We start from the raw sequence: 13,852 nt of genomic DNA on the forward strand, positions 1-13,852 counted from the left end.
AACAAGGCCCATTAAAGCTGCCTAAACAATCTATTTCCATTGCTTAACTCTAAGACACAACGCTGTGTGTGTGTGTCACAATGGGATATCCCTTCACTTCATGCTGCTCATTGAGCATGAGATAGAAGGCTTAGCACATAAAGAGCAAGACATGTCTGGATATCTCACCACCACACACACCCTGAAAAGTCTTGCTGGAAATATAAACTAGGCCTAGAGCAGCAATAGGCAAAATAATAAATGGATACCACACACTTAGTGTGTGTGTGTTTTTTAAAAGCACCATTAAAAATAGCCCCACAAAGTGTAAATAAAATGTAAAAAAAACCCTGAAACTTACCTCTTAGTTTACAGTGATTTAATATATTTTTTCTTCTATTTTTCCATTTTCTTTGCATCTTGGGAATATAGTGGTTTTCTCCACCCACTTCCTTCCTCTCACCTCCTCCCCCTCCAATCTGGCCTCCTTTCCTTCCCGGGAGGTTTTTAAGCTTTAATTTGAGAGGACAAAGCTGAAAAATATTTGATACAATTTGTTTTTAATTAGAGAACTGAGCTCCTCATCATGATTGATGCATTTGTGGGAACTGCCCCAAACTGCTTGGAGTTTAACCACCCTGTTTATTTTATTCCAGACTACCACTGAAAGGTTATTTCACTGTTTTATCTGTAGGCATTCCAGTTTAGAAGGCTGCAGCTAGAAATGGGGCTGAATCCTAAAGTTCAGATGTGAATCTGAACCTCAGATACCACAATTCCAGTGTGGGCCCCATTTCCAGCTGGAACTGGAGTGGGAAGCACCAGCTGGGATTCTAGCAGATGCTAGAATGTGATCCCAGTCTTGACCCAGTCATACAGGTTACAAGTCATGTTTTTGTATGAGTTTAACAAGTCATGTTTTTGTATGAGTTTAACAAGTCGTTTGATAACAGGTTGAAAATGACCTTTCGGAGTTGGCGGGGAGTTGTCTAATCTTTCTGCAGCACGTGAGTTACTGGAAGAGGAGGAGATGAGTAGAAAGGGAGATTTAATTCATTTGAGTCTGAGATAGTGAGTAGTGAGAGGACTGTGTGGAACACTTTGGAAATGTCTCCCCTCCAACAGGCAGAAGCCTGGACCTAGTGGGAAGCTAGCAGTTCATGAGCTCAGTGCTGCAAGATTCTGGGAAGCTCCAGGGTGTGTCAGGTGCCTGCAACTCCCAGTCATGTCGGAGGGAGTTGAAGCCATTCGCCATTTCCAGGAGCAGCTCAGCACCCTATAGGGTTCAAGCACTGTAGCCTGTTTGTGCTGTAAACTAGCAGATAACTCCTTGCACTAGGACAGTGGCCCCCAAACTTTTCCCAGTCATGTCCCCCCTTACCTCTGTCCGTCCCCCTTCCGCCCCCAGGAGCCAGGGCCAGGAAGGGGGATGGGGGGGTTGCGGACAGGGGTAAGGGGCCGGGGCTGCAAATGGAGGCAGGTCTGGGGCCTGGTGCCTGGAACGGCAGCTGAGGCTGGGGCTAGGGCCAGGGCTGGAGCGGAGCTGGGGACAGAGCAGGGCTGGGTGGTGCTCCCTCCCCACTCCCTGTGAGGACTGGCCCGGGCCCCGTCATGCACTGCCAAATGTTCCTCTGTGTCCCCCTAGTGGGGTGTGCCGCACAGTTTGGGGACGTCTGCACTAGTAAGTAGTTTGTATCTTGGCTGTATTTTCTTTGATATAATTTTTTGCTGATGCTTTGCTGAGAGATTCATCCTCTCACACCCTGCATAACTCACCTACCTCTTGGAAGTTTACAAATATTTCAAGGGTGTAGACTGTTTTATTCCCTCCGTTCCCATTGATTATTTAACCAAACCATGTACATTTAGCTCTTTCAATCTTTCCTCATAAGTCAATCTCCTTAACTCCTGAATTCTGTTTGCTCATCTTTGAACTCCTTCCAATTCACCTATTCATGTAAAAGACGACAATATCCTCCCTGTTCTGTTGCACGATCCATCTGCACATGCTTCCAAATATTGCATAGGCCTTTTTGCTACCATACTGAATTGCAAATTTACTGCCCTGTATCACCCACAGGTGTCTTTCAGGATTACTGTTTTCCAGTATATATGTATATCTGCTTTGGATTAATTTATCCCAGATGCATTCCCTTCCATTTTCCCAACTGAAATATAATATTACTTTTTTGCCCATGTTTCTAATCTTTAAGTATCTTGTATTTTCTGTGCTCCCTGCTGTTTACATCATCTGATGATTTCATTAACATGCTGTGTAGTCCTGCTTAATATTGTTAATGAAGCTATTAAATAAGGCTGAACCTATGTCCAATCCAAAGTGTGGTAGCACACTGGACAATTGATATTTCCCATCAGGAAAGCTCCTACCATCACATTGCTTTAGAACAGACTTACAAACTGATCTGTCAAAACCACTTATTTTAATTGATTTTAGTACATTAATTATTGCAGGATTGATTGAGCTTTATTTGTCATGTGCCATAAAAGATGTTTGGGAAGCTTGGCGTAAAAAGGCTCAGTGTTTATCTAGTTATATGGTTGTACTGGGAGAATGACAGGAGACACTGGATATGTTTAATTAGGCCACAACTTTATTATTAACTGTCTGGGAGTACCCAGCAGATAAAAAAGTACAGTGCAAGTAAATCTATGATCGTTTCACTATCTCTCTGAGGGGGGAGTAGAGGGCATTCATTAGCCCCCCTCCCCTTTTCCATCCTGATTCCTAGCCAATCCACTGCCAGGATCTTTCCATGCCCTTGTCTGAATGAGGGTTAAGGTGGACTATAAATGGTTGTGGGGCAGTTGGCTCCCTGCCATGCCAGTCAAGGGAGTTCAACCCCCCCCTTCCCCATTTCCACTCCTTTAACAAACACCGACTTTAAATCTTTTACCAATCCATTTATCTGATCACTGTATCGCTTTCCTATGGAGTACCTGCACTGGACATTCCCCACAAGGAGGTGCCAGCTATTAGCTTGGCTGCCTCCCACAGCTGGGTTCCCAGACATCTCCTAATGCCTCTTATAATATCGACCAAAAATGTGTCCATCTCCAAATCTGACAGGTGAACTCCATTCTCCCTGAATAATTCAGGTACCCCATATGCTATGTCAGGATGAAAAATTATTGACTCCCTTATGACCCCCCATGAATTTGGGTCATAAGATGGTGGGCGAGAGGGGGCTTTTACTGCCCGGCTTACCCCTATATACTCTCCCCTCCCTTCTGGTCAGGTCACCTGGGGGGACGAATCATCATACCCACACTGATCCGCTCTGATCCATGCTTCTCTACCTCTTAATGAAGTATACCCTTCCTCGGGCAAGCCAGACAACGCCCCTCTCCACCCTCCCTCCCCGGCTTAAGGTGCGGTGAGGTCATGGAGTTTGGATTGATACTTGTTTCTGTTCTCTTTTTGCCTCAACCCATTCCAATTCTCTATTTTACACTACATTTTTTCTCTTTATAGAGCATAGGTGCTTCAATGAACTCTATGAAAACCATGAAACTGATTTGTCTGAAAACTGATCAAAAAAGTTGGATAGCAAATAAATAGAATAATATTATATTTATCTATCTATATATTGTAAATACACAACACACACATAGTTACAACTAGAGTTCCATTAGAAGCTCTATACTGACCTAACCAAAGAAACAAAAAACAACTTTAAACAGAAACATTCCTTTGTCCTCAAAACTAACGATTATTCTCGGGTTAATTTTGTTGATTGTTCAAACTCTTTTTCATTATCGGATTTTAAAAAACTTGAAATTAGGACAAAATGTCTAATATTTTTAGTCTTCGAAGACTAAAAAAATTCTTGCTTTTAATATTTCACACTATTTAAAATTCCGTATGTGAAGGCCACATTTAAAAAAAAATTGAAAATAAAATAATCAGTATTTTTCATCATTACTGATTAGCTCCCTGTCAAAAATACTGGCATGTAAAATTTTAAATGTTGAAGTTGTAGCATTTAAAATATAATATATGAGTGAGTTTGTGCAGGAAAAGGCTTCACATGCACAGGGACTCTTGAAAGTGATGGACTTCAGCACATATAATTTTGTGTGCTGAAAGGTTTTTCTTCTCTCCTCACTCCACACTGCTGCTACTCTTCCCAGAGAAAGCCAGATCAAGGGTCCACATTGCCAGTCAACAGAAATTTTCTAAGGCCTGGTCCACACTAACCCCCCACTTCGAACTAAGGTACGCAAATTCAGCTACGTTAATAACGTAGCTGAATTCGAAGTATCTTATTCAGAACTTACCGCGGGTCCAGACGCGGCAGGCAGCTATGCACAATGAAAAAAGTTTAGTGCTTAAAGATTTGAATGGAGCTTGGTACTCTGGAATCCTCTCTCTAAATGCTCTAAATCCTCATTTTTGGGAGTATGGACCTTAGTAGAAGGACTAATGTGGCTTTAACTATGTCTTGTTTACATTGACCATTCAAGTTGTAAACCCATTTCTAACATGGCTATTTTTCTAGATTATCACATCTTTATATGCCTGAATTGTTCTTTTTCTATATTAGCTTGCTGTTAACACATGACATACCTTTTCAGGTCCATCTTTTATAATGACATGAAGAAAATCACAGTAACTGCAGAACAACCTTTATATAAGTTATATTTAATAAGCTTTATTCATCCCTGTTCTAACTCCACCAACTTCTGTCAAGAACAGGCTTATGTTATCTGTTAGGGTACATAGTTTTAGTTAACATCCTTGGGAAAGCAGTGGCAAGAAACAAATTTAGTGATTTAAAAACATTCAAGATGGAATGTAAAGATCCATAAAGGTAAAAACAAAGCACATTCACTGAAATGTCCTAAAAATTAGGCTTAATGTGCTGTCTATTTTACTATGTTAGTTCAGCAACAAAATGAGAATGAGAGGCTCAAAAAATCATATATTTCTTGGCTATAATATCAGTTACTAACATACATGGTAAACACATTTTATTTTATTTATATTATTTATTGCCACAGTGCCTAGGGACCCCAACCACAGACCAGGACCTCCTTGTGCTTGGTGCTTTACAAACACACAATAAAACAGTCTTTGCCTCGGGAGATTACATTGTAAGTCTAAGACCAGAGACAACAAGAGATACAAGAGACAGATGGGGAGCACAAGGAAACAACCAGATCAAACTGATCAGCATGTAAAGCAGTGGTCTTAGTACACCAGTTGCCTAACAATTATATATCATCTTTTGCATGTAGCAAGGTGACTGTGATGGGATAAACAAACTCCACACTGGACTGGAGGGGGTTGAAGCACAGTACTGGACCCAGGTTGCTCCGCCCCTCCAGCCCTGCAGAGCATGCTCCAACTGGAGACAGGGTTTAAAAGGCAGCAACCCAGCTCAGAAGGGAGGAGGCCAGACATATCCAGATGGCTCCTTACAAAGGCACTGAAGACTTCTCCCTGAGGGAATAGGGCTATATGCCCAGACTAGCTGGAGCTGACAGTTTAGTTTCTTTTTATCATAGAATATCAGGGTTGGAAGGGACCTCAGGAGATCATCTAGTCCATCCCCCTGCTCAAAGCAGGACCAATCCCCAGACAGATTTTTGCCCCAGGTCCCTAAATGGCCCCCTCAAGGGTTGAGCTCACAACCCTGGGTTTAGCAGGCCAATGCTCAAACCACTGAGCTATCCCTTCCCTGATTTTGGACCAGAAGCTGAGGAAGGAAAGCAGCGGCAGGACGTAATCCTGGGAATGTAACTCAGAGGGCCCCTTGGAGGCCAAACACTATTGACCTTCCTAGGGTCCTGGGTCAGTGCCCAGTGGAGTGGATGGGCCAAGGCTCCCCTACCACTGCCCCAACTTGGGGGTGCTAGCCATTAGGCCACCCAGCCCACCAAGAACTCTTTTACAGTGACTTACAGAATTTCAGCATACACACAATATACAACTTTAGTGTTAGGCTTGTGCAAGTTCTATCTTACAATACTTGAGCAGAACACCTATTTATTTCAACATAATATGATTCCCTTCCCATCCCCCCAAAAGAGCTTCAGTTCTTGGTATTGCCCTGACAAGCTTTGGCTGGATGGTTGTCAGCTGGGTGATATCTTATCTCCATTGAACTAAATGAGAGCTTTGCCACAGACACTTCATGGAGCCAAGATTTCCTTCGGTAATGGGAGCGCGCTTTGGCATCATGTCACCCTCATGATTCTTATTAAAAATGCTGTATATCTTATAGTATACTTCTAATAAAAACAGTAAGGTTTGCACTTACATTGTGTCCTTAGTCTGTGAATCTCAAAGCACTTTACTAATACATTAGGCTGTAGAATACAAATGTTGGCTTCAATGGGAGCCATGGACACACAGGCACAGAACATGGCCCTACATAATTAAGCCCCATATCACTACCATGTGATAACTAAATGTTATTAACCATCTTTTACAGATATAAAAACTGAGGCACAAATAGGTTAAGAGACTTTCTTGTGGTAGTGCAGCAAGTCAGTTAGTGTGAAAGGAACAGAATACAGAGATCTTGATCTCTTGGGCTCATCACTATACCGTACTTCCTTCCTGTTATTTAAGAGGTCTGAAGTATCTTATGATTATCTTATCTATCATGCCATATACAATATAAGTAATGGAGCTTAAGATTACACTCCAGCTAAATCATAAGATAACCATGCTGGTCTGTACCATTAAGCTTAGAGAAGATCTTCTGTTTACAGATAGGCCATGCCTAACAATTCTAACACAATGCTATATACAATATCAGTTTGTCTGTGTGTGTGTGTGTGTGTGTGTGTGTTTGTGTCTGTGTTTGCATTAAACAAACAAAAGAGAGCACAGTATACTGATTAAGTTCAAATTAAAAGAGAAAAATGCAAAGCATTGGGAAAACACTAAAGCAACCCAGCATTGTGATGTGCAGAAGAATGCAAGCTGCAGTTCATGGGTGTCTCCATAGAAACAAGACATATTGGAGGGTGTAAGACATAGAGAACTAAAAAATTTAAGCCTCAGCAGAAAACAGAAAAGCACCTAAGGGATTTTTTTTTAACCCAGGAAAACAAATTAATTATTCATTTCCTATCTCTGAAGCATCTATATTTCCAGATGATGAGTTATTTGATATACATCAAGGATTAATCTATGGACCATCCAATCCTGCAATTTTGTAAAACATAGAATCTATATAAAATGTATGGTTAATTTTAAAAAATAGTTATTATAATAATGCCAAACAAGAATACAAGTAAACCTGTAATGATGAATAATTAAGAGCTTTATTCAATGTATAGTAAATGTTCAATACTGTTTTCATACATGATTTCCACAAACTGCTAATTTATGCAGATAAATCTTGGCCTGTTTGCAGGACCTTGTCTTGGACAGTTCATGCAGGCTTCCTGAGGAGAGGAAAAGGCAGCATAGAGATGCCACTTCAATAAGATGCCGCTCTCCAAACCTATACAGCATTCCTCTTCTTTTAAATGAGCAGAGAATCACTGTGAGTAGCTGCAGTAGCTATTTATAAAGGCTCATCTCCTTAACTAAAAATGCCAAATCTGAAGATCATAGATTACAAGACCATTGTGATAATCTAGACTGACCTACTGTATAACACAGCCCATAGAACTTTTGCAAAATAATTCCTACAGAACATTTTTTAGAAAAATGTCCAGTCCTGATTTAAAAACTGTCTGTGATGGAGAATCCACCACGACCCTTGGTATATTGTTCCAATGGTTAAATACTCTCACTGTTAAAAATTTACATCTTATTTCCAGTCTAAATTTGTCTAGTTTCAACTTCCAGACATGGATCATGTTATAACTTTCTCTGCTAGATTGAAGAGTCCATTATTAAATATTTGTTCTTCACATAAATATTTATAGACGGTAATTAAGTCACCCTTTAACCTTCTGTTTGTTAAGCTAAATATATTGAGCTCTTTGAGACTATCATTATATGTCCTGTTTTCCTTTAATTTTTCTTGTGGCTCTTCTCTGAACCTTCTCCAATTTATCAATATCCTTCTTGACCTGTGGGCACCAGAACTGGACACAGTATTCCAGCAGTGGTCACATCAGTGCCAAATATAGAGGCAAAACAACCTGTCTACTCCTACTCAAGGTGTTCATCTGATTATCCACCACCTATCCCCAAATCTTTTTCAGAGTCACTGCTTCCCAGAATAGAGTCCCCCATCCTGTAAATATGGCCTACTTTATTTGTTCCTAGATGTATACATTTACATTTAACAATATTAAAATGCATGTTGTTTGCTTGCATTGAATTTACCAGGCAGTCTATAACGTTCTATATCAGTGACCTGTCCTCTTCATTATTTACAACTCTATCAATTTACATTATTTACAACTCTGCAAACCTTTATCAATGATGATTTTATTTTTTCTTCCACACCACTGATGAAAATGTTAAATAGAGGCGGTCCAAGAACCAATCCCTGCGGTATGCACTGGAAACACACTCTTTCGATGCCGATTCTCCATTTACAATTACATTGTGAGACCTAGCAGTTAGCCAGTTTTTAATTCATTTCATGAGTGCCATGTTAATTTTATATTATTCTAGTTTTTTTAATCAAACACCATACAGAAGTCTAAGTCAATTACATCAATGCTATTACCTTTATCAACCATGTTGAAATCTCATCACAAAAAGGTATTAAGTTCATCCAGAAACCCATGTTGATTTGCATTAAATTACATTACCCTCATTTAATGATTTATTAACTGAGTCCCATATCAGCCGCTTTATTATCCTGCCTGTGATCATTCTGAGGCTGACAAGCCTATCATTACCCGGGTCACCTTGTCTACCCTTTTTAAAAATTGGCACAATGTTGCCTTTAATCCTGTCCTCTGGAATGTCCCCTGTGCTCCAAGACTTATTGAAAATCAGTATTAATGGTCCAATGAGTTCCTTAGACAGCTCTTTTAAAACTCTTGGATGCAAGTTATCTGGACCTTCTGATTTTAAAATGTCTAACTATAGTACTGTTTAGCATCCTCCAGAGATACTAATGGAATGGAAAGGGTGTTATCATCACCATATGATGAGACTATATATCTGTTTCTTTCGCAAATACAGCACAAAAATACATATTGAAAACTTCAGCCTTTTCTGCATTATTATTGATCATTTTACTATTTACACCCAGTAACGGACCAATTCCATTGTCAGGGTTCTTTTTGTTCCTAATATACTTTAAAAACTTCTTATTGTCCTTGACTCTGCTTACCACAGATTTCTCCTTGCCCCCCTTTAATCCCCTTATCAATTTTCTACAATTCCTAACTTCTGATTTATATTCATTACCATCAACTTCCTATTTCTTCCATTAGGTATATATTAAGTTATAGAAACATAATTTGTTTGTATGTAATCAAGAAGTCTGGTTTCTCTGCTTACAAGTTTTCAAAAGTGGTGGGGCAGAGGCACCATCAGGGACCCAGTTACAGGTCCCTGATTTTCTGCCCAGACTTGGCACATGTTAGAGTAGCCTCTAATCCCATCTGCTAACTGAGCATAGCCAGAGTAAAGCATAACCCAGCCACTTCTGTTTACTACCCTAACATATCCCCTTCACCAGGAGTTGCAATGGTTAGGAGAGGGCTACACTGGTTCTGTGTCCACTGAGGAATATCCCATGCTGGGGGGAATTCCCAGGTAGGAAGATATGTGTGGTTTCCATTCCCTTTGTGCCTCCAAGTAGAGTGAGGCCATGAATTTCCCAGTTTCCAAGAAGCTGAGATGATGGATGCAAATAGCTATTTTGTGCGACAAAGGTGAACAGGACTTTGATTTGGGTCAGAGATACTCTAACTTTTGATAGAGGTCATTCTGCAGGTTCAAGAACTCCTCTGGGGGCTACATTAGCAACATCCTTCACCAATAAAGAATCTTGCCCGCCCGGCATGGAACATGTTGTTACCTACCAAGATGCCATGTCAGCAGCTATGGCGGCTCCAAAACTGGGATCTTAGTTGTTTTAAGGTAGCTAAAACTGTGAGGGTTGGGGAAAAGAGGAAGAATCTTCTAAAAATACCCTACTGGCAGATGAGAATGAGGGGCTACAAAAATACATAGCAGTGGGTGGAAAGTACAAGAGGATGTAAGTTAAATATGAGTGGGGACTGTTTTTATGTTACACCTTCTTCTGGCTCCTCAGGGTATAAGTCATATCCAATTATGTCTCTTACAGAGCAGCAGAGCTAGTGAAAGTAGTCAGTGATTCTGAGAGCACTATGGAGTCTAAACATCTTATCTGAATTTGACTGAAATTATCCAGGTCCTAGCACTTTCCCATAAAATGCAGAAAGGACTCTCCCATTTTCTTCAGACTTGTATCCAAGAGCAGAAATATTTCTATAATTAATAAAGCATATCACTTTCCAACAAACAATCAAAATTGATTATAGACACCTAGGGGTAGGAATAAAAGTGATTATAGCTCAGTTGTGCCCATGTTTATGTTTTTCAATATTTCTAGGAAAGAGAAAATGATTGTTATATACACAGGGGACGAGTGCATGGAAAGACTCTTATTTACTGTAGAAGAAGATATACAAGTTTTCTGATTTGTGCACAGTAGCTGAAAGCAGCTCATTGGGGCTGCTTTTGGTTCACAAATGGCAATCTTGCACCCTGCACAAATTGGAGTCAAATGCTAAAAATAAAACCTGCTTCTCAGAGAAGCCCGGGGAATTTAAAACTTTCTTAAAAGCATATACATGGGATGAAAATAATTTGGAAGACACAGCAGAAAAACATGAAACATAGTTACAAATTAGTGACTCCGCTCCGGGTGGATAAATGAAGAAAGATCTATTAGGATGTATTTTTGCTCAATGTCAGTCTTACTATTGACTTTGGATCAGGTGCATAGTTATTGGTTTGATCTTGCAATCCTAGCTCATGTGTGGAGCTCTTGCTCATACAATTAGTCCCATCGATGTTAATGGGATTTCACATATAATTAAGGATTATTCACAGAACGAGAATGGTCCATTAAAAAGCCTGAAGAAAGTTCTGTGGAGGATTTTACATTAAGTGTTTGCTTTGATTGCTTGCAAGACTGAATATGCTTCTCCTTTAAAATTAAAAAGAAAACAGCTGCAAAAATATTTCATTTTAATTTAGTTTGCAGTGGTCATCTCTCTATTCATCCTGATTAAGTATCGATGCTAACAAAAGACAAAGAAAGAATAGAGAATTCTGAATTCTACCCCCACATCTCCCTATTTGTATGTGTTGTCCATTTGCATAACAAAATAGTTTAAAAAGAAAAGATCAATATTTGCATTAGCCAAGTTATACATGAATAAAAATGAGACTGAATCACAGATGGGGACACCAAGGGATAGCACTCAGGAACAGTCAGAGGGAGAGAGGGCGGGAAGGAGTGGAGGAGTCACACACATACAGACGCACGCATGCACACATGCATGCACACAGAGGGATAGCACTCAGGAACAGTCAGACACACACACACACACAGAGCGTCTCAGAGCCAAATTCTGCCCTAAATCAGATTGGTATAATTCCAGCTGATGTTAACAGAAGTGGTGGGAGTATACTTGAGGACAGAAGAAACTGCAGTCCAACAAATGTAGGTCCTTTTTTATCGACGGAAAACATTTGTCATCCACTTTTATTGATTAAAATATGGTACATTCAAAATGTAATCTGAATAATACTTTCTTTGATCATTGTTTATGGGCGTATTCTTTGAAATGGGATTTTCAGATTCATATACTCGATTGTTCACTGAGGAAACTTAACCCTGGATTTTGTATATTTGGTGTAATACTCTCTGAATTCTCATTAGTGGGATGTGAAAATGTTTTCAAGACTATTTTGTAGCTAGGAAACAGATAATGATGGGGCTGATTCGTCCAGCTCCATCATGCTTAACTCCATGGACTGAAATATTAAGATGATTTTGATTCTTACATCGGTAAACCAGGGAAAATTCACCTTTCTGGATCTGGGTAATTTACCTTTAGAAAGACTAAGGGCCAGATCTCGTCTCCCAAATAACCCAAAGAAGGGTCATAATTATGCAGAAAAATTCAGCACTCTCAACAAGTCATCTTGCCAGGGGGACTCCTTTAGTAATATTGTGGAGGAGATAGGAGCATGGCTGAATATCCAGATACATACCATGACTAATGCATGAAGCTGAAGTGTACAACCTGCAGAGAGTCACTGCAGCCTTGGAGATCAGGTGGGACAGAGGCACAAACCTATGAGGGAGAGCTCCTTTGTCTCAGCCCCACAAGCAGCAGACTCTCAGATGACAGGCATCTCTTCTGTTCCTGTTGCTGTCAGTTCACCATTCCAGATCCAGTTACCCAGATCCAAATTATCCAGGTAGCCCAAAATAGCGAAGAGACAGATCTGTATCAGATAAGGCTGTTTGAATCATCGTTATACTTACATGTTAAGTTGTAGTATAATTGCTGGACCATGATGCTATGCAGGGTGGCTGTTCCCAGAATCTACTCACTCCTTCCTCAGCATGCCTCCTGAAACTGATGGAGGGGCTTGACGCTGCTCCTTAGGTCCAACTTCTCTCGCAGTATCATTTCAGTCCTCACCCTACCAAAACTGGCAGGAATGCAATACCCTGCCAATTTGTTTCTAAATATCTTGGGCCAGATCCTCAGCGTGTAAATCAACATAGCTCCTTCAAAGTCATGCCAAAGAGTTATGCCAGCTGAGATTCTTATCCTTTGAGTTAAGGTGGTTTATATGTTTATTTTTATGATTTCACATGTGTGCTAGTCCATCTTCTGTTTTATTAATGTTCATTAATTATAATTATAGCAAGTGTGAAAAAACCATTGTGAGAAATAATTATTAAAAAATAGGAAACTATCTTACTATCTCTCTCAACTGGCCCAGTGGTTATGGCACTGGCCTGGGGCTAATGAGACCTAGGCAAGGCCGGCTCTACTGCTTTTGCCACCCCAAGCAGTCCGTGTGCCATTAGGGCGGCACGTGCATTTCCGCGGCGGCGGCAATTCAGCGGCAGCTTCTGTCTTCAGCCGGAAGGCAGAAGCTGCTGAATTGCCGCCGCGGCAGCTGAACATAGAAGCTGCCACCGAATTGCCGCTGCCACGGAAACGCGCGTGCCGCCCTAACAGCACACGGACTGCCCCCGCCGTCCACGGCGGCAATTTGGCGCCCTGCTTGGGGTGGCAAAAACACACGGACTGCCGCCCCTTGCAGACTGCCGCCCCAAGCACCTGCTTGGAATGCTGGTGCCTGGAGCCGGCCCTGGACCTACATTCAATTTCCTGCTTCATCACTAGCTTCCTGTGTGACCTTAGGCAAGTCACTTAGTCTTTTATTTATGCCTTAATTCCCCCCCCCCCCATCTGTTAAATGGATATAATAATACTTCACTGTCTCACAGGGGTGTTGTGAAGATAAAGATTGTGAAGTGCTTAGATAATAAGGTGATGCAGGCCATATGAGTACTTTAGAAAATGTATGCTCATCATTCCAGTACAGTATATGCCTCCTAGTGATGGATGAAACTCAAAAGAGATTCAAAGGTTCAGTTTGGTTAAACATCCCAGAATTCAAATGCTTATTTAAAAAAATTTTAAGGCAGCAAAGCTTGTCTGAATATGGTAGCATGAGGTTATTTTTACTTCCTGAACTCATTCAGAACACAGCCACAGCAAGGAGGTTCTTTCTTGAAGTATTTTACCACTTTTGATTCAAACCTTGGCCACAGCAAGGAAAATGTGAAAATAAAAACTAAAATTAAAAAATGGGTGTGTTACACAAAGGTTTTTAGATCTCAGGATTTTTTTTTTT

The 13,852-nt window shown here is 40.6% G+C and overlaps 1 protein-coding gene across 2 annotated transcripts in view; it reads right to left on the reverse strand.

Moving 5' to 3' along the window:
- DLGAP2 (DLG associated protein 2) overlaps positions 1-13,852 on the reverse strand; it is a 506,645-nt gene that overhangs the window by 404,850 nt on the left and 87,943 nt on the right. The window contains exon 1 of one of the 2 annotated variants that reach the window (XM_026653068.1): positions 341-497. The exons of the other annotated variant lie outside the window; for it this stretch is intronic. Within the exon in view, the coding sequence (XP_026508853.1) occupies positions 341-398 (58 nt within the window). The 5' untranslated portion in view covers positions 399-497. Of the gene's footprint in view, positions 1-340; positions 498-13,852 lie in introns of those variants that run through there. 2 annotated transcript variants of the gene reach the window in all.

Source organism: Terrapene carolina, unplaced genomic scaffold (assembly GCF_002925995.2).
Source record: "Terrapene carolina triunguis isolate 2854851 unplaced genomic scaffold, T_m_triunguis-2.0 Scaffold42, whole genome shotgun sequence".
Lineage (NCBI taxonomy): Eukaryota > Metazoa > Chordata > Testudines > Emydidae > Terrapene > Terrapene triunguis.